General features: G+C 35.7%; 1 protein-coding gene across 2 annotated transcripts in view; it reads right to left on the bottom strand.

Moving 5' to 3' along the window:
- Positions 1–642: 642 nt before the first annotated feature.
- The window catches only part of MND1 (meiotic nuclear divisions 1), a 69553-nt gene continuing 46794 nt past the window's right edge, over positions 643–23401 (bottom strand). Inside the window, exons 5-8 of one of the 2 annotated variants that reach the window (XM_032862532.1) lie at positions 21338–21412; positions 18202–18316; positions 8005–8049; positions 643–861 (exon numbers count right to left, since the gene is read on the bottom strand). In XM_032862532.1, coding sequence (XP_032718423.1) covers positions 755–861; positions 8005–8049; positions 18202–18316; positions 21338–21412 — 342 coding nt within the window. In that variant the 3' untranslated portion in view covers positions 643–754. The remainder of the gene's footprint in view (positions 862–8004; positions 8050–18201; positions 18317–21337; positions 21413–23401) is intronic. The other variant, XM_032862539.1, reaches the window with a different exon arrangement.

Below are 23401 nucleotides of genomic sequence, written 5' to 3'. Positions count from 1 at the left end.
TATTTTTCATTTGCTTTTTAAAAATGTAGTTGAAAAAAAGAAAATCCCTGAACTCTAGTAGGTGATGTGTGGCAGGCTAATGCCACTGTATCTTATAAAAAGTGCATAAAATGGGACAAAGGGTCCCATGCATGTTCTTTACAGTAAAAGGGCATCAAAAAGTCAAAAGAAGTTTTCATGACTGAGAAATTACTACCTAACTCTAAACTTGAGTACACCAACATTTTGTATTTTTTTCTATAGTAAATTCACAAACATGATGCAGTATAGTGAAAATCAACCACATACATTTTCCACTAAATAATGAAAAATAGTAGAGAATCCATTAAAGTTTTAAAGGTTTTTTTCCAAGTATTTATGTGTGGGTATATGTCTGTAATAGGACCTTCAAAGGTACCCTTAGTTCTCAATGTTTAATATTTGAGTGAAACTAAAAAAATGTTATCATGTCATGATGTCTGTGATCCCTAAAAAATTATTTGTAAAGTAGATGATTTTATTTGCATTATCCTACTTTGATGACCACCTGGGAATATGGTCATAATCCTGCTTTTGATAGATCAAAAAAAGAGAAAACCATGTTCACTTTGTACTTTATTTAAAATTAATTAGTATATGTGCTGCCGAAGCGAGCACTTAAAATTAATTAAATGATAAACACAATTACAGGTAAATGGCAATTCGGTACATTTGAATAACATTTTAAAAATTACATATTCACAAGTACATAGATCCTTTACCAACATTGAACATTTTAGTCTATGTAGTCAAAGTCTTCTGGAATTCCAAAGTTTTTATCAATTTTATTTTCTTCGAAACCAAATTTTCTTTTGGCCCAAGATTTTATTGCAAATATATTATCTATAAAGAAAATTGAGAAATATTTTTAAGAATTAAAAACACAATCATACAACATGTTAAATATAATTCTTTTTTGTTATTTCTATTACCTTCAGAAGTGTCAACATAGGAAATGTGCTTTATTTTCAAAAGTAATGGCAATTCATTTCCGAAGAAAGAATATTCTTTAATTAGTATTTTGAGCAATGAGATTGCATATTTAAAAATGCAGGAGATTAGCTGCCATTAAAGAATACTCAATTTAGGAATAATCCAAAAACAGGGAAAGATAACAATGGTGTCTCTTCCACCATTTCCACAGCAGAGGCTCAGGAATTAAATTGCTCCTACCCAAAGGGTACACATTCTCTCTAGACTTTTTCACAGATAATGATGGTTCCCAGATAATCAGGTCAGTGTGAGGAGAAGGGGAGAGTAGAATAGAAGGTAGTTCTCCTATCTTAAGACTAAGATAGGAGCAGAGGTATCTTTCGTGTCCTCTGAGGGGAATTTAAAATGCGTTTTGCCACAGAAGAGGTATTGTATCTACCTACAAGGATTTATCCCAAGGAAACAAAGTAAATTGTGTACAAAGATTTATGGTTAAATCTTTATTCCAATATAATAAAAGAAAAAGTAAAAAGAATATAACTATCTAATCTCATCTATTGTACTTCACTTTATTGTACTTCAAAGATAGTGCAGTTTTTACGTATTGAAGGTTTGTGGCAACCATGTATAGAGGAATTCTATTAGCACCATTTTTCTAATAGCAGTTGCTCACTTCATGTATTTATGTCACATTTTGGTAATTTTTCACATACTTGAAACTCTTTCATTAATATTATTATATTTGTTCTGGTGATCTATGAGCATTGATCTTTGATGTTACTATTGCAATTATTTTGGGGCACCACAAACTGCACCTATATAAGATAGCATACTTAATCAATCAATATTTTGTGTGCCTGTCCCACCAACTGGCTGTTCTCCCATCTCTGTACCTCTCCTCAGGCCTCCCTATTTCTTGAGACACAACAATATTGAGATTAGGCCAATGAATAAACCCGACATCGGCCTCTAAGTATTCAAGGGATAGGAAGCATTGCATATCCTTCACTTTAAATCAACAGCTAAAAATGATTAAGCTTGGTGAGGAAGGCATGTCAAAAGCCAAACAGGCTGAAAACTAGGCCCCTAGTGCCAGGCAGTCAAGTTGTACATGCAAAGAAAGAGTTCATGACAGAAATGACAAGTGCTACTCCAGTGAACACACAAATGATAAGAAAGTGAAACAGCCTCATTGCTGATATGGAAAAATTGGAGTAGTCTGGATAGAAGATCAAACCAGCCACAAAATTCCCTTAAACCAAAGCCTAATCCAGAGGAAGGCCCTAAGTCTCCTCAGTACTCTTTAGGTTGAGAAGTGAGAGTTGGAGAAGTTGCAGAAAGAAGAGTTGGAAGCCAGCAGAGGCTGGGTCATGAGGTTTAAGGAAAGAAGCCATCTTCATAACATCAAAATGCAGGAAGAGGCAGCACGTGCTGATGGAGAGGCTGCAGCAAGTTCTCCAGAAGATCTAGCTAAGATCATACACTGAACAACAGATTTTCAATATAGATGAAACAGCTTTCTACTGAAAGATGACACCATCTAGGACTTTCATAGCTAAAGAGGAGAAGTCAGTGCTGGGCTTCAAAGCTTCAAAGAGCAGGCTGACTCTCTTGTTAGGGGCAAACACAGCTGGTGACTTTTACTTGAAACCAATGCTCATTTACCATTCTGAAAATCCTAGAGCCCTGAAGGACTCTGTTCAAATTAAGCCCTGAAGGATTGACTCTGCCTGTGCTCTCACACAACATCCATTCTGTGGCCCATGGATCAAAGAGTATTTTTGACTTTCAAATCTTCTTAAGAAATACACTGCATAGAGCTATAGTTGCCATAGATAGTGAGTGATTCCTCTGATGAATGTGAGCAAAGTAAATTAAGAACTTTCTGGAAAGCATTCACCATTCTAGATGCTATTAGGAACATTCATGATTTATGAGAAGAGGTCTGAATATCAACATTAACAAGTGCGGTGGAAGTGGGTTCCAACTCTCAAGGAGGACTTTGAGAAGTTCAAGACTTCAGTGGAGGAAGTAACTGCAGATGTGGTGGGAACAAAAAGAGAACTAAAATTCGAGGTGGAGCCTGAATGGGACTGAAATGCTGCAATCTCAGGTTAAAAGTTGAAGGTATAAGGAGGTGCTTCTCATGGATGAGCAAAGCAAGTGATTTCTTGAGATGAAATCTCCTCCTGGTGAAGATGCTGTGAAGACTGTTGAAATGACCAACAAAGAATTTACAGTGTTACATAAACTTAGTTGTTAAAGCAGGGGCAGGGTTTGGGAGAACGGACTCCAATTTTGAAAGTTCAACTGTGGATAAAATGCTAACAAACAGCATCACACGCTACAGAGAAATTGTTTGTGAAGGGAAGAGTCAATCAATGTGGCAAACTTTTTTATTGTCTTATTTTAAGAAATTGCTACAGCCATCGTGACCTTCAGCAGCCACCACCCTGGTCAGTCAGCAGCCATCAGCCTGGAAGCAAGACCCTCCACCAGCAAAAAGATTACAACTCACTGAAAGCTCAGATAGTTAACGCTTTTTGGCAATAAATTATTTTTAAATTAAGGTATGTGCCTTACTTATTTAGACATAATGCTATTGTATACTTAATAGACTACAGTATAGTAAAAACATAACTTTTACCTGTACTGGGAAGCAAAAAATTGATTTGACTCACTTTATTGCAGTATTCACTTTACTGCAGTGGTCTGGAACTGAACCTGTAATATCTCTGAGCTATGTCTATATTTTGTTATGTTACCCTTAACAAATTAAGGGTAATTTGTTACCTTTAACAGATTTAAGTTTGATCACCTTTAAATATATCATTTTAGGAAATTTAATTCCAAGTACCGAATAATAATTACATGTTTGGGATGAAGTTTGTTTCTCACCTGACTACTACTCCATCAAATAGAGTGTTAACAAAACATCCCCAGTTTTTTAAATTAAACTGTAATGGAGTATCAGCAGATGTTAAAAAATGAATCTTTATGTAACAGATTAAAGCAAATCTTTAGTTTTCCTGGGGACCTATGAGAGACCACTACTAACATGAGACACTCCAGAATGATTTGTTTCGTTTTCCTAGAGTCTACATAACCATACATTCTTGTCAGTCACAGTTAAATACTTAACACGGGGCCCACTGCTGCGTGAGACGGGTATGAAGTTATTACAGGTACCTATAAGGTAGACAGCTTACACCTTCAAGCTGACACAAGAGTTGAGAGAGAAATATTAACTTATTACTAGATAATTCCAAAGGGTTATGTATGTTAAAGAGAAAAGAGAAAGTATTATGTGTATAGCTTCCAGAACAGACTCCAAGAGCACAGAAAGACTGCCAGCAAATGAGAGAACAGATGCAACACTGTAGGAAGCATGAAGGAACAGACTTCAAACCTGGATTGGGAGAGAGAAAACTAAGGCAGCACAGTAAGGTTACAGGCTTAGCAGGAAGGAGTTGCTGGTTCACATGAATGCAAGGAACCATTTTATTATAAACATCCAGAGATTACATTCGATTTTTGCCAAAAGGCTGAGAAGCGATTAAATCTCCAAAGATTAAAACGAACAGAAGACCAAACAAAAGCCTATCCACAACAACGCTTCATGGACCAACTCCAAAAGACTGACTAAACCTGTCTCGGCCTGCTGGATGTCTGCCTTCAAGACAATGTTACCTGCGATCTTGATAATTTATTCCCTGTCAAATAAAATTTTCCTATTATGTGGAAATTTTTATAAATGGATAAAAAATAGTTTTTTTTTTTTTTCCCTTTAAAGAAACAGCCTTACGAGTAGTAGGATTTCTGTTTATTTCCATGGTGGCATCCCCAGGATATATGCAGAGATAAAGATGGGCAAAATCATAAACGTGAAATCTGTGTTTAGGACCTCACAACACCTATCCCCCTCCTCACTCACGGAGATGCCTCTCACACAAAGTCATAAAAACTCCACTATCTTAATTATTATGCAAGATTTTATATAAGTTGTTAACTGACATTTAAGGTGTATTTAAGGGGCGCTTGGGTGGCTCAGTGAGTTAAGGCCTCTGCCTTCGGCTCAGGTCATGAACCCAGCATCCTGGGATCAAGCCGCATCTGGCTCTCTGCTCGGCAGGGAGCCTGCTTCCCTTCCTCTCTCTCTGCCTGCCTCTCTGCCTACTTGTGGTCTCTGTCAGATGAATAAATAAAATCTTTAAAAAAAAAATAAGGTGTATTTAATGCCATAAATCATTTAGATGTGATATTTCCAGTTATATTTATACCCTAAGGTCATCTCTCATTTTATAAAACTGAAATAATGAATTACTGAACAGTAACTATCTTCCATTCTAGACACATTTTAAGAAATTTTTTAGATAAAAAGAAAGCAAAACCTTAACTAATAAGTAGGTAACAATCTCTGGTTACAAGTATTACCGATGTTTTCTTTTTGTTTTGAAGACAGGTTGGTTTTCTAAGGTGTAATTTGTTTTAAACTCCATGCTTTTCTTAACACTTTTAAATTGGAAGGATCAAGTTGTAACTTCAAATGGAAATATGGCTCCCAACAGCTGTTTCTGCTGTGCTAAAAACATCTTCCTTCCTACATGATTTTAACAGTTTCAGGTTCTTTCTCAACTAATAACATAAGGGGAAAAAGTTCAAATTATTCCTTTTTTCATAACTGGACGTTTATGATCAAGTGGAAAACATGAAAGGATTTTTTGTTTTCATGAAAGGATTTTTTAAGAGAATAACGGGAAAGGGGAGTATTTGTTTATCTATGTATCTAACATTGCGTGAAAGGGCTTACAAACTGTTTTATTTAATTCTCCCAAAACGTAAGGTAGATATAATCTACACAGAGGAAGCAGGTTCAGAGAAGTTCAGTAAGTGATACAGCAGCTAAAGCACACAATCCACATTCCTTTCAAAGTGAAGTTCTTCTCACCATATACAAAGGCTGCTTGTTCCTACTGCTTACTGAGCTGCTTTCCCGAGAGCTATTGCAGGAAATCACTTTGTCTTATTTTTAACCTATGAGTCCACTTGTCTTCCTTGCTCAAAGTTTTGTATTTCTCAAATTTTCTATTGATATCAATGTATTTATTATTTAATTATAGTTATTGGACACACATCTCATTTTTCTCTTTTAGTCAATGTTAGCTTGCTGTTTTTACCCTCGTCAGTTCTCATCACTAAAACATTACAATATTTATGAAATGTATTACTTTGTAATAAATAAGATTGCAAATTTATCAGAACAAAAGGACAATTACAATTATTTTATCAACCTACTTAATTCTAAAATAGACAAGGACACGTGATTCGTGAATGTTGTGTGACATACAGAAGCCTCGACACAGAGTCAGGAAACCTGGCTCAAACCTTTGTACATCCAGTGACTAACCACCTTTGACTGAAGGCGTCACTTTAAATTTTCTGCGTCTCTGTGTCAATATAATTTTACCCATACTCTCCCAGTCAAACAGAACGATGATGAGTGGTACATGTGAAGGTATTACAGACTCTTACCAGGATGGTAAAAGTTCAATTACCATTACTTTAGAACACTAGAAAAATGTCAGTGTAATTTGTAGACATATTTTAACAATACCGATCACACCTGTATATATTTGATAATAATCCTTATTAATTGTCATCTACACTTTAAGACACAGCGGAAAATACCTTATTAATTCTCATTTCTTAGAACATCTCTGGTGTAGACCAGAGTGTATATCCATTGGCAAATGGATTAATGAAGTATTTATATGAAAGCAGGTATACAAAGAAGACAATATCATGTAGTGGTAAGAGCTTGGACTCTGGGATCAGAAAAGCTGGATTCTAATTCCTGTTCATTGCCTAGCCCATGTGTCGCCATGGGCTCCCAAAGGCCTCAGTTCCATTGCTAAAATTAGGGATGATAATCCTATTTAACTCACAAGATTGTTGCAGAGATAAAATGAGAATGCACCACAGGTACTCTTTGTGATGCCTGACTTATAGTCCAGCCCTCAACAAATGTTAGCTATTATTATCATGAACAAGAAGACAAATCTTTAGGATTCATAAAATTCCTGAAGTTTTATCTTGTACTAAAATCATAAAGCTTAAGTAATTAGCCCAAGTGACTTATCTAGGAAAAATTACACAGAAGTTAAACTGTAAGCAGTCGTTGGTTTTACAAAAATACATTGTATTTTACATACAAAATGACTCACAGTATGATTTTTTAAAAAATAAACTTAAGTAGGGGTGCTTGGGTGGCTCAGTGGGTTAAAGCCTCTGCCTTCGGCTCAGGTCATGATCTCAGGGTCCTGGGATCGAGCCCCACATCAGGCTCTCTGCTCAGCGGGGAGCCTGCTTCTTCCCTTCTCTCTCTGTGTCTGCCTCTCTGCCTACTTGTGACATGTCTGTCAAATAAATAAAGTCTTAAAAAAAAAAACTTAAGTAACTAAAATGATTTAATATAATGATTTAATAAAAACTCAATACAGGGATGCCTGAATGGCTCACTCAGTTAAATGTATAACTCAGTATTGGCTAAGGTCATGAACCCAGCATCATGGGATTGAACCCTACATCAGGCTCAGTGCAGAGTCTGCTCGAGATTCTCTCTCTCTCCCTTTGTCCCTCCCCCTGCTAACACTTGTGTGCACTCTTTCTCTAAAAATAAACAAACAAAGTTTTTATTTTTTTATTTTTCTAAAGATTTTATTTATTTATTTGACACACACAGAGAGAGAGAGAGAGAGAGAGACAGCAAGAGAGGGAATACAAGCAGGGGGAGTGGGAGAGGGAGAAGCAGGCTTGCTGCTGAGCAGGACCCTGGGATCATGACCTGAGCCAAACGCAGATGTTTAACTGACTGAGCCATCTAGGAGCCCCAACAAACAAAATCTTAAAAAAACAAAAAACAAAACTTAATACATACACTTCTGGAAAGGTATTTTCTTGAACAAAACTAGGTACAATAGCTTCTGCATTTCATATCACAGTAAGTGTGGAAAAAGCTTAACTATAGCTTGTGAGTACCATTATAATACATACCAGTCCATCTGTTAGCAGCTTCTTTGGCTATTTTATTTGCTTGTCCTGAAAAAAAAATTTTATAAATAGTCATATTCATCTATTTATACATTTTTTAAAACATGAACAAAATGTTATACAAATAAGAGTTTATGTAAAAAGTTCAAATAGTGACATATTGCATCTGACAATCCTACTTAACTTCTCAGATTTTAGTTTCTATTAGTCATGAATAGTCAATGTAAAGAATTTCCCTTAAATGTCCATTATTATTGTACTTGTTCCTTTAAAGGTAAGTGTGAGATGTGTTTCTCAAATAATTATAACATCAAGAGAATAAAATAATTTAAATTTAATGATAAGAATTTTAGAGTATATGTATTAGATTATAATGAATCTGACTTTAAAAAATATATTATACATCTTACTATTAAATTATCTATGTCTATGTCTCTCAAGTTAATCTACATAGCACATAACAGTGCCATGATCAGCTGAGCACAAATACTACTTATTATGATGGCATTTATTTATTGAAAGATAATTTATATACTACATAATTCACCATATTAAAGTGCATAATTTGGTGGGTTTTAGAACAGGGTTGTAAAACCATCACCACTACCTAATTCCAAAACATTCTCATCACCCAAAAGAAAATCTGATACCCATGAGTAGTTATTCCACATTCTCTTTCCCCACAGCCCCTGGAGACTATTAATCTACTTCCCATCTCAATGAGTTTCCCTATTCTGGACATTTCATATAAATGAAACAATACAATATGTGACTAGCCTCTTTTACTTAGCATCATGTTGTAGCATGTATCAATACTTCAATCCTTTTTATTATCAAATAATATTCAATTGCATGGATATACCACATTTTGTTTAGTCATTCATCAGGTGATGGACATTTGGGTTGTTTATTGCTAATATGAATAATTTAATAATTTTTATGTGAACATGTTTTCAATTCTCTTGAATTGGATATATATATCTAGGAGTGGAATTGCTGGCTCAAATTGTAACTCTACTATAACATTTTGGGGGAATAGATAAATTGTCTTCCAAAGTGGCTATATCATTTTAACAATACCACCGGCAAACTAAGAGTTCCGATTTCACCACATCCTCACCAACAATTATTTTCCATTATTTTTATTATAGCCATCCTATGCATTGTGAAATAGTTTCTCATTTTGGTTTTGATTTGCATTTCCCTAATAATTAATAACGCTGAGCATCTTTTCCTATACTTATTGACCATTTGTATATTTTCTTTGGAAAAATTAATGATTTGCCAATGTTTAAATTGGGTTTTTAAATATTGTTCAGCTGTAATTTTTAAAAATATACACCTTTTGGATATTGGACACTTGTCAGGTACAGATTGGTACATATTTTCTCCTATTCTGTGGGTTTTCTTTTCACTTTCTCGGTAAGGTAACTTGATACACAAAAGTTGTTAATATTGACGAAGTCAAATTGATCTGTTTTTTCCTTCAGTTGTTTGAGCTTTTGGTGTTCTAACCAAGAAACTGCTGCCTCATCCAAGGAGACAGAGATTCATTTTAACAATATTTTCTTTTAACAATTATTTTAGTTTTTCTATAAACACAGAATGTCTTTTTAACTAATTAATTAGTTAATTTTTTTGAGAGAGAGAGATTAAGAGAGAGAGAGAGAGCACATGAAAAGGGAGAGGTCAGATTGAGAAGCAGGCTCGATCCAGGGACTCCAGGATCATGACCTGAGCCGAAGGCAGTTGCTTAACCAACTGAGCCATGGAGGCACCCCACAGAAGGTCTTTCTGTTTATATGTCTTTAGTTTCATTCAGTGTTTTGTAGTTTTCCATATAAGTTTTGCACTTCCTTGACTAATTTTTTGTTCATCTGTAAATACATTTTTTCTTAATTTCATTTTCAGATTGGTCATTGTTAATATATAAGATACATGTGATATTTATATATTGATTTTTGTACCCTACAACCTGCTGACCTCACTTACTATTCAACATGGATGACTTTTAGTTCTCTTTTTTGCCTAATTACCCTGGCTTGAGCTTCTAGTACAATGCTGAATAGAAGTGTTAGGGAGGCCAGACTTGAGGAAAGCATATGGCCTTTTACCATTCAATATGATATCAGCTTCAAATTTATTATGAATGCCCTTTTAAAAATTGAAGAAGTTTGGGGCACCTGGGTGGCTCAGTGGGTTAAGCCTCTGTCTTGGGCTCAGGTCATGATCTCAGGGTCTTGGGATTGAGCCCCGCATCAGGCTTTCTGCTCAGCGGGGAGTCTGCTTCCCCCTCTCTCTCTGCCTGCCTCTCTGTCTACTTGTGATCTCTCTCTCTCTCTCTCTCTCTCTGTGTCAAATAAATAAATAAATAAATCTTAAAAAATAAAAAAAAAGAAAACTCACTTTGAAAAAAAATTGAGGAAATTCACTTCTTTTCCTAGTTTGTTGAGTGTTTGTATCATGAAAGGGCATTGGATTTTGTCAAATATTTTACTTTGTCTAATGAGACAATCATGTTGTTAGTGTCACAAATTAATTTTTATATATTGTGTGTCCAACAAAATAGCTTATTATATTTTTATGCAGCTGTATTTTAAATCAAATAAGAGAACGCTAAGGAGATAAAAACAAAAATACATATATATTGTCTTTTATATTTACCTATGAAGCAGACTTTACCAGTATGCTTTATTTTTTTGTGTCACTATCTAGTGTCCTTCAATGAGAAAGACTCCCATATTTTTTTAGGGCAGGTCAGCTAGTGACAAACTCTCCCAGTTGTTGTTTACCTGGGACTATCTTACTTTGTCCTTCTCTTTCGAAGAAAAATATGTCTGGATATAGAAATCGTGGTAGACAGTTATTCTACCCCTCCTCACTTTGAATATGTCATCTCAATGCCTTTGGCCTCTCTGGCTTCAAATAAGAAACAACTTGTTAATATGATTGAAAATTCCTGGGGCACCTGGGTGGCTCAGTGGGTTAAAGCCTCTGCCTTCATTTAAGGTCATGATCCCAGGGTCCTGGGATCAAGCCCCACATCGGGCTCTCTGCTCTGCAGGGACCTTGCTTCCTCCTCTCTCTCTCTGCCTGCCTCTCTGCCTACTTGTGATCTCTGTCTGTCAAATAAATAAATAAATAAAATCTTTAAAAAAAAAAAAGAAAAAAATTTCTTCTGTATGATGAGTCACCTTCTTGCTGCTTTCTAGAGTCTCTGTTTACCTTTTGACAAGTTGATTATGATGAGCCTTTCTGTGGATTCTTTAAGATTGTCCTAAATTAGAGTTTGTTAAGTTTTTTTGATGTATAGAATGTTTTTAATCAAATTTGAGAAGGGTTCAGCTCTTATTTATTTATTTTTTATTTTTATTTTTTTAAGATTTTATTTATTTATTTGACAGACAGAGATCACAAGTAGGCAGAGAGGCAGGCAGAGAGAGAGGAGGAAGCAGGCTCCCTGCTGAGCAGAGAGCCCTACGTGGGGCTTGATCCCAGGACTCTGAGATCATGACCTGAGCCGAAGGCAGAGGCTTTAACCCACTGAGCCACCCAGGCACCCCTTATTTATTTTTTAAAAACTATTCTTTCAGTCCCATTCTCTCCCCTCTCCTTCTGGGACTTCTTTAACCTGCTGAGCCACCCAGGCGCCCCTTCTGGGACTTCTTTTATGTATATGTTGGTACTCTTGATAGTGTGCCACAGGTCTCTTGAGACTCTGTCAGTATTTCTTCATTCTTTTTTCTTTCTGTTCCTCAGATTGTATTACCTCTATTGAACTATCTCCAAGTTACTAATTATTTCCTTTGCCTGCTTAAATTGGCTGTTAATCCCGAGTGAAATTTTCATTTCAGTTATTATGGTTTTCAACTCCAGCATTTCATCTGATTTCTTTTTTATTTCTGTATCTTTGCTGATATTTTCTACCTGGTGAGTTTTCATTCTCAGACTTTCCTTCAGTTCTTCAGACATGTTTTTCTTTAGCTCTTGTAACATATTTAAAATAGCTGACTGAAATTCTCGGTCTAGCAAGTCCAACATCATGCATTGTGCATGAACCATGCTTCCTTTGTACATTTCGCAAATTTTTGTTGAAAGTTGGACATTTTAAATAATATAATGTGGCAACTCTGGAAATCAGATACTTCCCTCCCCCCTTCCCAGGGTTGTTGTTTTTGTTACTTGTTATTCTTGTTTGTTCAGTGATTTCTCTGAACTAATTCTGTAAAGTCTGTATTCTTTGCTATGTATGGCCACTAAAGTCTCTAATTTGCTTACCAGGCAGCTAATTGAATAGAGGTTTCCTTAAACACCTGAACTAAAACTCGAAGTGTTTGCTGAGAGGCTTTGTATGTGGTTGGGGCAGGATTCAAGACTCAGCTAGGCAATTTATAACTTTGCTTTGGCCTTTGCTTCTTGTATGCAGAGTGCTATAGTCTGCTAGAGGGGGGAGTTTAGGAACTTCCCAGGACTTTCCTGAGAAGGTGCACAGCCCTATGGATGCATATGGCCTTCTATATTTCAAAAAACATGTTGTTTTTCAAGGCACATATGAACATCTCTTCCAGCCTCTCCTTCTAAGCTCTTTGATTAGTCTACTGTTTGGCTTAACTGTTAAGCCAGCTAAAATAGCTATGAAGTTAAAACTCTTCCCTGTAATTGTTTTAGACTAATGCTCCCCAAAAAGAGGCTGTTAGCACTGGTCAAACTATAAGCCAGATCAAATAAGGACAATCCTTCCTATTGGTGGCTTTCAGAAAATCACCGAAGATGTCAAATAGTAACAATTTGGGGGAAATGAGGGTCTTAAAGAACTCCAGTTCCATTTTACTCCCTCTGATACCAGGAATGCATGGCTGTTATTTTTTAAGGTTAGTGCTGAGCTAGAGAGTAGGGGATGACAATAGGACAAGTTAAAACACCATAAGACTTATTATTCTTGCTGAGATACAGCCATTTTTTCTTGAATAGGCAAACCATTGGTGAATTTCTAGAATTCTGGAAAAGTTGCGACATTTTTTGCCAGCTTTCATGGAAGGAAAATTTTCAGAGGTCCTTACATCATTTTCACTGTCATCCTGGCATTTCTAAGAAAATTTCTTAAGTACTTCTAAGATTTACTTTCAAGTATTTTTGTAGGATTCAATTTTTACCACAACTTACTTTGACCTTAAATAATGGTCAAAGTAGTTAAAATTAAATTTCATTTTTTATATATTATTGCTTGACTTCTCATTTCTTAGATACTAGCAACCAATCTTGCTAAAACTTATTTAATGTAGATATCAATAAGTCAACTTGTCTGATGAAATATGTTTCCTGCAAGAATAAGTGAGAAATAAGTAAAAGATTATACATAGCTATGTCTACATGAATATAAATGTTACAGCTCTTCTCTGCAGAAAAACTGTTTCAAAATAAATCATGATAGATTTAGAGATTAGCCTGATTATTGTGACATGGGTGCTATAACCACACTATTAAGAAACAAATGTTATTAAAATCATTTGTGAAACTCATAATCCTTTAATCCACTGTAATCTGTTCTGCAAGAACATGACAACCAAAATCCTATGAAACCCTTCATTATCAAAAAGCATGTTTTAAAAACAATAATCTCTTTGGGAAAAGGAAATAATCTCATTTGGGGGAATAGGGGTTAAAATCTAAAAAAATTCTCTAGCTTTAGTAATATAGAGATCGTTGCCATTTACTACTTAAATGTTTAAATTTCTTGAATCTGTGGGTTTATAGTTTATATCAAATTTGAAAAAAAATAGTCTTTATTTCTTCTGATATTTTTCAGGCCTGGATGCACACACACACATACACACTCCCAAGATACACACACACATATACACCCTCCCCACCCCCAGCATACACTCCTTTTGGGACTTTGATTATAAATATATTAGGTCACTTGAAGTTGTCCTACATGTCATGGATGCTATTTTCGTTTAAAAATTTTATTTTTCCTCTCTGGTTTCATTTTGGATAGTTTCTACTGCTATGTCTTCAAATACTCTAATCCTTTCTCCTGCAAAGTTTAATCTATTAAACCCAATCCAGTGTATTTTTCATTTCAGACATTGTAGTGTTCAACTCCAGAAGTTTAACATGGATCTTTTTTATATCTTCCATGTTTCTACTTAACTTTTTGAACATATACATTTTTTTTTAAAGACTTCATCATCTATTTTCGAGATAGGGAAAGAACGTAAGCAGGGAGAACGGGAAAGGGCAGAGGGAGAGACTCCCCAAGTAGAATACCCACTGAGCACAGAGCCCTGATGAAGGGCTCCATCTCATAACCCATGAGATCACAATCTGAGCCAAAATCAAGAATCAGGTGCCCAACTGACTGGGTCACCCAGGTGCCCCTGTATGATACATTTATAACAGTTTTTAATGTTGTTGTCTTCTAATTCTACTATCTGTGTCAGTTCTGGGTCAGTTTTGATTGAAGAATTATTCTTTTCATTAAGGAACATATTTTCCTATCTCTTTGCATGCCTGATAATCTCTCATTATATGCTAGACATTATGAATTTTATTTTGTTGGGTGCTGGGTATGTTTGTATTCATATAAATATTCCTTAGTTTTATTCTGCGGTGCATTTAAGTTACTTTGCAATAGTTGGATGTTTTCAAGACTTGGCTGTTATGGTCTATGAGCTGAATGGAGAACAAAGTTCAGTCTAGGGGTAATTAATGCTTGCTAACGGAGGCAAGATGTTCTGGAGTGCTCCACCTAATGCCTTGTGAACTGTAAATTTTTCCAATTTGCCTGGTGAGAATAGGCATTATTCTTGGTCCCATGTGAGTGTCAGGCACTTGTTCCCTCTAATTCTCTGAAATTGTTCTTTCCCCAGCTTTGCGTAGTTATTTCACTAGCATTCACTGCATAATTGAGGGGAACCCTCTGTGGATACCCAGGGATCTCTTTCTTTGAAACTTCTCTCTAGTATGCTGTCCTGGGAACTCTAGCCACACTGGTCTCCCTGATTCTCAGTACCCTTTGCAGGGCTCTGCCTAGGTTCTCCTTTCTTGTGCCACAGCCTAGAAATGCAATAAAACAAGTTGACACAATTTTAAGACTTATTTTGTCTGCTTCCCTTTCTCTAAGAATCATTGTCTTTTATTGTCTGATATCACGTATCTTAAAAACCCATTTCATATATTTTACGTGTTGTTTTTCAGGTGGGCAGATAAATCTCATTGATTACTACTCTATTTTGTCTGGAAGTAGAAGTGTCACATTTGAATAAAATTTTATTTGTTAGCTGCTCTGAATTTTAAAACAGAGGAAATAGACATTTCTCTCTAAAAGTATGAACGGAAGTTAGTCTAAAGTTAGGTGTACAGGTTTTGATAAGATTTTTTTTTCTTCTGATAATAGTTTGGTAGCTTTCCACAGGAAAAAATATCCTACCTTCACATCTAAAATATACTTAGGGAATAAGAAAATTATCCTACATAACTCTATCTACTAAATAAGTTGAAATTATCTATAATTAATGTATTTTATTAAAATAGATAAATTTTTAATGGAGTGAAATAAAATACAAAGCCAGGAAGGACCCTTATTCTCTCATTCCCCTATAAATATCAGACATGCACAATGTAAAAATGTCAAAAATTAATACACATGAATTCATCATTACAAAATTCTACAGGATCCAAATACAGACCCATTTTATGTGACTACATAATCAAATAGAAAAAGATAACCTAGGTCTGATATTGATGAAAACTGGTAAAGTTTCTTAACTCACTGTTATCCAGAAAACATTTTCTTCTCACTGACTTAGACCTCATAGCCTGCTTAATACTCATACACACTGACATGTTTTCCTTAGGTTGAGAAATAAAATTACCAACCATAAGGGTTAAGATGGAGAATAGAGGTCAAGCAACCAGTATAAATTACAGCTGGCACTTCCTACTCAACTATGCTATGCTACTCTCCACAAAATTCATCATCCTTTATATAACCTGAAACTTCTTCCATCAAATTTCATCAGCTCTCTAAGAGGTGAGGCAAATGCCAAAATTGCTGCTTGATTCAGAGATACAAGGAATGGCAACATCTGAAATCACATGCCTGAAATAAATATCTTCCCTCTCAGTGAATCAGTCTGGCACAGTTCTCTGCTCTTGTGGATTTCCTGCACCTCAAGATGATCCACTGGCTGAGCATCACCATCGGGGCAGGTCAGAGGAGTTTTGTAAGACTAAGTAAGTTTTAGCGATTCCTCAGGGATCAGAAGTAACCAAAGTTATGAAAAGGACTGTAAAAATAGGAGGTCATAAGGAGAGGTAATGTCAGTCATGGTCATGTGCCCAGGGAAAGAGCAATGGCAATATAATGGGGGTCACAAAGTAGAAAAGCAGAGCCTTGACTGGGTATGGCTGTGAGTTTTAAGTCCTTGAAAGAAAAGAGAATGAAACTGGGTAAGCAAAGAATTGGAATCATCAAGGAAAAAGTCCCCTAACTACACAATACTGAAATCACAAAGGAAGGTAGAACCAAGTTAGAGTAATATACATAGGATCAGATTTGATAACTGTGAAAACAGAATTTTCATGATGAACTGCTAGAGGGCACAGACACACTGATCCTAAAACTAAATTACCTGAAGGCATTCAGTCTGGGAAAGAAAACTGTTCTCAAAGTTTTCTTTCATGACACAGTTGATGTCCTCTTTAACAAGCAGTATGCACTTCCTTTTAAAGATGATTCATGAGCAGACCAGCTTTCTCATAGTAAACTCCTAATTGCCTCTTGCTGCTTTGAAGTACTTATGTTTGCGGAAGGTCATTTGATATTAATTAAAACTTCAAGACTGATTAAACTGGTTAATTTTGTAGCAGATTTGGTTAGCACCTTTTTCTGAAGGATGCTGATAAATGATAAATGAATTAATCTATGGGCAGCATGAAAGAGCTAACATGTCTCTCTAAATAGTAAATACTTGATTTACAGAAAATGATTGGCTCAGGGGTGGAGAGGTTCTTCTGACTCTACCTCTCAGTCACCCTGGCTGAACCAGGGCCAATACATACCACATCTAGACTGGGGACTGCATGTACAGGATTAATGCCTCATGGAGATGTGCAAACCGGTGACCTGTCTCTGAGTTTAACTTCAGATTACACGAACTAAACTGCTTAAATATTTTTTAATCGCAAAGATGACCATCAGGAACAACTTAATTGTAATCCAATTATTCTCAAGCTAATTTTAAAGTACCAAATATTTTAGATTTCTCTCAAAGCCTTCAATCACATACTATTAGTTTTTCACTAGGTAGAGTTCCCTAAATGAAAATCAGGCTAAGATAGAAAAATGTGATGAAAGTTATACATATTTTCCTAAGCAACTAGATGAAGTATCCTTATAATATACTCTTTTACTTTCTTAAATGTTCAAATGTATATCTTTACATAAATATATTAAAATCATTCAAAATAAAGCTTTGGAGATTGGTTTTAAAGTAGGGGAAAACATCACTGGTATGTTCAAAAGACAAGTCAATGCACAGACTGATTTTCTGTAACTTGCAACATCATATTTTTGGTATTATCTCGCCTAGAAGATAATGGTGGGTTTTGTTCTCAAGTCAATATACTTGGGGGCAACTTAAACTCCTCTGACTTCTCAGTTTCCTAAACTCAGTTTTTGTCTTTATCCTCCTACCCTCTCTACCGTTCTTCTTAAAATGCTTATAATTTCAGAGTTATCACTATTCAATGCCTTAAGACTCTGATGGAAACACTAATGCAATATTAAAACTGTTCATGGCTTGATTTTCTCATATACATGGAGGAGGGTTACCAGGTAACTAGAAGTACGAAGTCTCATTGACAAAGTCAAAAACTTTCAAGGTGTGAGTCTGCTTGAGATTCTCTTTGCTTCTCCCCTCAGGTGTGCCCTATCAAAAAATAAATAAATGAATAATATAAAATAAAATAAAATAAAATTTTTTTAAAAAAGGAAGTGCCTGGGTAGCTCAGACAGTTTGGCATTCGACCCTTGGTTTTGGCTTGGGTCGTGATCTCAGGGTTGTGAGATCAAGCCCCCTGATTGGCTCCACACTGGGCATGGAGCCTGCTTGGGATTCTCCCTCTGCTCCTCCCCTCACTCTGAAACTTTAAAAAAGAATTTTAAAAAACCTTCTAGGTGTGATATAAACTTACGTATTTCTTCCACAACTTGTGGGTCACATTCCTTGTATTTTTCTACTTCTGCCTTTAGCTGTTCCCTTTGGTCTCGAAGTGAAGAAAGCTCTTTTGCTAGCATGGTTCGCTCTTCCTGCATTCAACATAGTTTTATGTAAATTAAGGCAAGCAAAATGCCATATGTTGTAAGGTTATACATTTTATAAACATTTCATTTTATTTCTCATAACTAATGTGCACTAGGCTTTTGGACAGTATTATACAGACACATACCTATATTCACAGTATAAGAACAAACTCAACTCACATTTTTCTCTGATATCTCAAGCATCTTTCATATAATTTGACTGGTTGAATGGGAATTAATATGTAGAATCGACCAGTCATAAATAGACGATTATCATATCACTGATTATCAAATGTTTGGAAAAGATACTGCCTCTTGGGTAGTTTCATAAGATTGTGTCAATATAAGTAATATTTTATGGCAACATCATCATTATGCAATTTTCCTTAAAAGTGTGACAGACAACTTTTCAACCTTTAAGGATGATTAGCCTTTAAAAATATTTAAAGATATCAGAAATAAGAAATTATTGCTTGTGGCCTCCTATCACTTTCCTTTAAAGGTAAACCACAATAAAGCTTTTAAAACAACAGGATCCAATAAACATATTTGAAATTTCTAGCCATAGTTCTCACTAACAGGTGGAAGTCACCGTGCCACAGTTTTCAATTCTTATGTGTGAATGGTTATGACACAAACTTATAGGATAAGTCTGAAGCAAAGCCAAGCAGAGTTCAAGCTGCCTTGATGGGATTTATTTAAGGTTCCTTGCTAGCTTATATTTTGGTACTTGTATTTTTTGCCTTTTGCCTTTAACTGTTCTCTTTTGTTCCAAAGTGAAGAAAGGCTCCTTTGCTAGCATTTGTATAAGGGAATGCAGAGCATTGTACAGAGCAGCATGGGCTGAAGCAGCAGAGTCCAACAGAACTCTACAATGATAGAAATGTTCTAGATCTGTGTTCTCCAATGCAGGAAACATTAGCCACATGGACCTCCTGAGTATATGATATATGGCTATTGTTACTGAAAAACTGAATTTAATTGCATTTCTTTCTTTCTTTTTTTTTTTTTTAAGATTTTATTTATTTATTTGAAACAGAGAGAGAGAGAGATCACAAGTATGCAGAGAGGCAGGCATAGAGAGAGAGAGAGGAGAAAGCAGGCTCCCCGCTGAGCAGAGAGCCGGATGCGGGACTCGATCCCAGGACCCTGAGATCATGACCTGAGCCGAAGGCAGAGGCTTAACCCACTGAGCCACCCAGGCGCCCAATTGCATTTATTTCTAATTCAAATGTAAATAGCCACATACGATTATAATGTATATTGTATTAACATAACTCGGAAGAGATTTAAAAATAATTACAATATAGGATGGCTATTTACCATCCACACCCAAAATTATACATGCTCCACTATGAAAATTGAGAAAAGTAGCAAAATGGTGAAGAATCTGTGTGAAGGCAATAACTCTAGACACCCTGAACTGGGAGACACCTCAGACTGTTACTAGCACTGAGATCTGTGCCACATTACTTTAATTTTTTGTGCCTTTGGTTACCTGAATTAAAAATGGAGATAGTAATAGTGGGTACCTCCTTGCACTGTTGGCAGGATTCAATGAATATAAAACGCACTGGGATATACTTGCCTGGCTCACAGTAAGCAGATTATGTATGTTAGCTATTTCTCCTTCATTGTCAGCAGCATCATCGTGACCATGAATAATGCCTAGTAAATGGGGGCTAGGTGTTTCTGAAAGATCCTGATTGGTGTGCTCAAGATGAACACAAGAGTTCATCTTTCTCAGGAGCCTTTCTAAACTGTTGTACTCCTCCAAGCGCTGCAGCATCCATAAGGATTTTTCCCAGGTGCAATGGAGGCAGGGGACTGGGTAACCCACAACAGACAACTTTTGGGCATGGATATTAGTTGAGGGTGCATCTATAATTTATTGCCAGCGTTGAGGAAGAAAAAAAGGATCAAATAAAGAAAGGGTATTTGCTATGGTCCATTAAAGAAAGGTAACAGCTTCAGGTTATGCCCAGAACTTATCTTTCCTTAAAAATTCTTCAAAAATTACCATTCTCTAATTCTTATCTGTGACTGCTGATTATTCACATAAAAGAAGGTATGTGAAATTATTCTGAAAAGCCACGATAAGCCTGTGGTGTATTCTTTTCTACATTGCGACTGTTTTTGAGTCTTTCACAATTAAGTGGTACAAATAGAGGCCTAGATAGAATGCTTAGCGGTGCATTTAGATCTTTAACATTTTTTCAGGTCATAAATCCGTACTGGAGATTAATGAGGAAATTAGAATGTAAAGTGATTTTTTAAAAACCCCTAACATAATACTTCAGAGAACATTATACTTTGTGAAATAATGTCAATATTCACTTAAATATTTTAGAAATGTTACAAAGCCCCAAAGATAATAAATTGATAGTTTTCAATTTGTTCTATGCCAAAGACTTAAGAAGCATGACTCTTAAAATTTTACATAAACATTTATAAAGGGCTTACCCTGTGCCAGGTACTCTTCTGAGTGCTTTGCAAATATTTGCTAGTTTAATCCACACAATAACCTAATGAGGTAGATTTTATCCCCTATTTTATAGCTGGGATAATTAAGAACAGAAAATTTAGGAGACTTTCAAACCCAGGCTGTCTAGCTCCAGGGTTTATGCTTCTATGCTATGCTGCCATACACAATATAGTACAATAATAGAAAATAAACCTAGATTACAATTAGTGAATCCTACCAGGTCCAATGTTCATGTCCTTTGCTGTACTCATCTCTCTTCTGGTAGGAATGGTACACTCCTCACAGGAAGCTCTAAATTCTTACTCTTCTATTTTTTTTTTTTAAAGATTTTATTTATTTATTTGACAGAGAGAGAGATCACAAGTAGGCAGAGAGACAGTCAGAGAGAGAGGGGGAAGCAGGCTCCCCACTGAGCAGCCCAATGTGGAACTCGATCCCAGGACCCCGAGGTCATGACCTGAGCTGAAGGGAGGAGCCACCCAGGTGCCCGTTACTCTTTTATTTAGAATTGACACTATTAAAGACTCTAAAGACAAACTTACTGTTTCATGTCGGCCAATTTTAGCTTTCTCAATGCTTTTCTGTAGATTTGTGTGCTTCTGGTTTCCCTCAGATACCTGGAAAATTAAAATAAAATGGCTTTCTAAGATAAACTTGCTTAACATGAAGTTTATGAGTCAAGAAGTCAAAATGAGATTTTGACTTTTTAGTCCAAGGCAGTGTAACAAACAAGTCAAGACTACAATGGGAACTAACTTCTCTAATTTGAAGAAAACCAAGTACCATGAATCATTAGGGCAGAATGGAAAAAAAAAAAGTTCAAAAACGTTTCCTCTCATCCCGTCAGATTTATCTGCAATCTTTATTTATTTATCTGCAATCTTTATCAAGTCCCCTAATTCCATGTCAAGTAACTTGAGGTATATTATTTAGTTAGAAATTGAATTTGAAAACTCAAAAAAAATGTTTTATATGAATTCTTTCTTCAAATTTCATTTCACTTCTGCCTAAGTCTTTTGAAAACATCTTAGACTGTTTCTTATAGGCTTGTAGTATTATGGCCTGTTTCACTAACATAGAGTTAAAAATAATGCATCACTTATTATTCTTAAATCAGGTACAATATGAGGAATTACATACTTGATATACTAAATTTTTTTTTAAAGATTTTATTTATTTATTTGACAGAGATCACAAGTAGGCAGAGAGGCAGGCAGAGAGAGAGAGGAAGAAGGCTCCCCGCTGAGCAGAGAGCCCGACGAGGGGCTCAATCCCAGGACCCTGAGATCATGACCCAAGCTGAAGGCAGAGGCTTTAACCCACTGAGCCTCTCAGGCACCCCGATATACTAAATTCTTAAAGAAGAAAAAAATCTATGAGCCTGTTGCTGATTTTAGGCATGTTTTACATACTTTAAAAGTGATCAGTTCAAGTACTGTACTAAGCCTAGAAAGTAGTAAATTTTATGTAGAAATGGATCAAATAAAACCAGCATAAAGAGACCATAAATATAGGTCTGAGTGGCTGAGCCCACACCAAATAGGACTGGTTAATTTCAGAACATTACTCCCCCTGCTTCTCAATTTTATTAATCTCACCTGGGCCCATGACTAGATAAATAACCACAGGATTTTCCCAGTATTAAATTCTCCACCACATCTTTTGCTAGTTGGAAATTTCAGACTCATATGATTGGGTAAGAACCTCCTTAAAATATAAATTACTCCTTCCTCACTCTTGAGTTACAAACATTTGGAAAGTAATAATTGGATGAATGATTTCTCTAAGTTGATTATAAGAAGCTGACCTTTTATAGTATGACCTAGTTATATGTATAGGGTAAATAATACTATGTGTCATAGGTTAAAAAATCACAAACAGTATCTTCAAAAAGTTAGCTTTACCCTGGCTTTAGGAAATCTTCCATTACTCAATATGCATAAAGGAAATGCTGTCAGCTTTCCTTTAATTGTTTTCTAGTCACTGATTCTAATCAATACCATGAACAAGATCCATCTGTGATGCCAAGAAGACAACACCACCAAACCAGTTATACCTCTTCTGAGGGTAACTACCTTCCTAATAATTAAAAACAAAACAAAACAAAACAAAACTGCTATACATTTAGGAGTCAAAATAAAGCTTTAAAGTCCTAAATTTAACACAACAGTTCTCATTTATAAAATAAAACCATGTTTAAAACGTTAATAATCCATCATGCAGGACTCACCTGAAATAATAAATTCATGTGACCTTTTTTTTTAAGAGATGGAAGAATTTTTTTTTAAGATTTATTTGACAGAGATCACAAATAGGCAGAGAGAGGCAAGCAGAGAGAGAGGGGAGCAAGCAGGTTCCCTGCTGAGCATAGAGCCCATGTGGGGCTCAATCCCAGGACCCTGAAATCATGACCTGAGCCGAAAGCAAAGGCTTAACCCACTGAGCCACCCAGGCGCCCCTTCATGTGACATTTAAATTCAGGAATAGAGAATCATCCAGTGAAAAAAATACATTAACCTATTAGCATAACATATTTCCATTAAAAGTGTTCTTAAAATATCCTGATAGGTAGATGTTATCCAAGTAGTTAATAATTACAAAAATAA

This window comes from Lontra canadensis, unplaced genomic scaffold (assembly GCF_010015895.1).
Source record: "Lontra canadensis isolate GAN:19392208 unplaced genomic scaffold, GSC_riverotter_1.0 scaffold1, whole genome shotgun sequence".
Classification (NCBI taxonomy): Eukaryota; Metazoa; Chordata; class Mammalia; order Carnivora; family Mustelidae; genus Lontra; species Lontra canadensis.
Note: the sequence above shows the minus strand (reverse complement) of the source record. Positions and strands in the feature narration are given on the sequence as shown.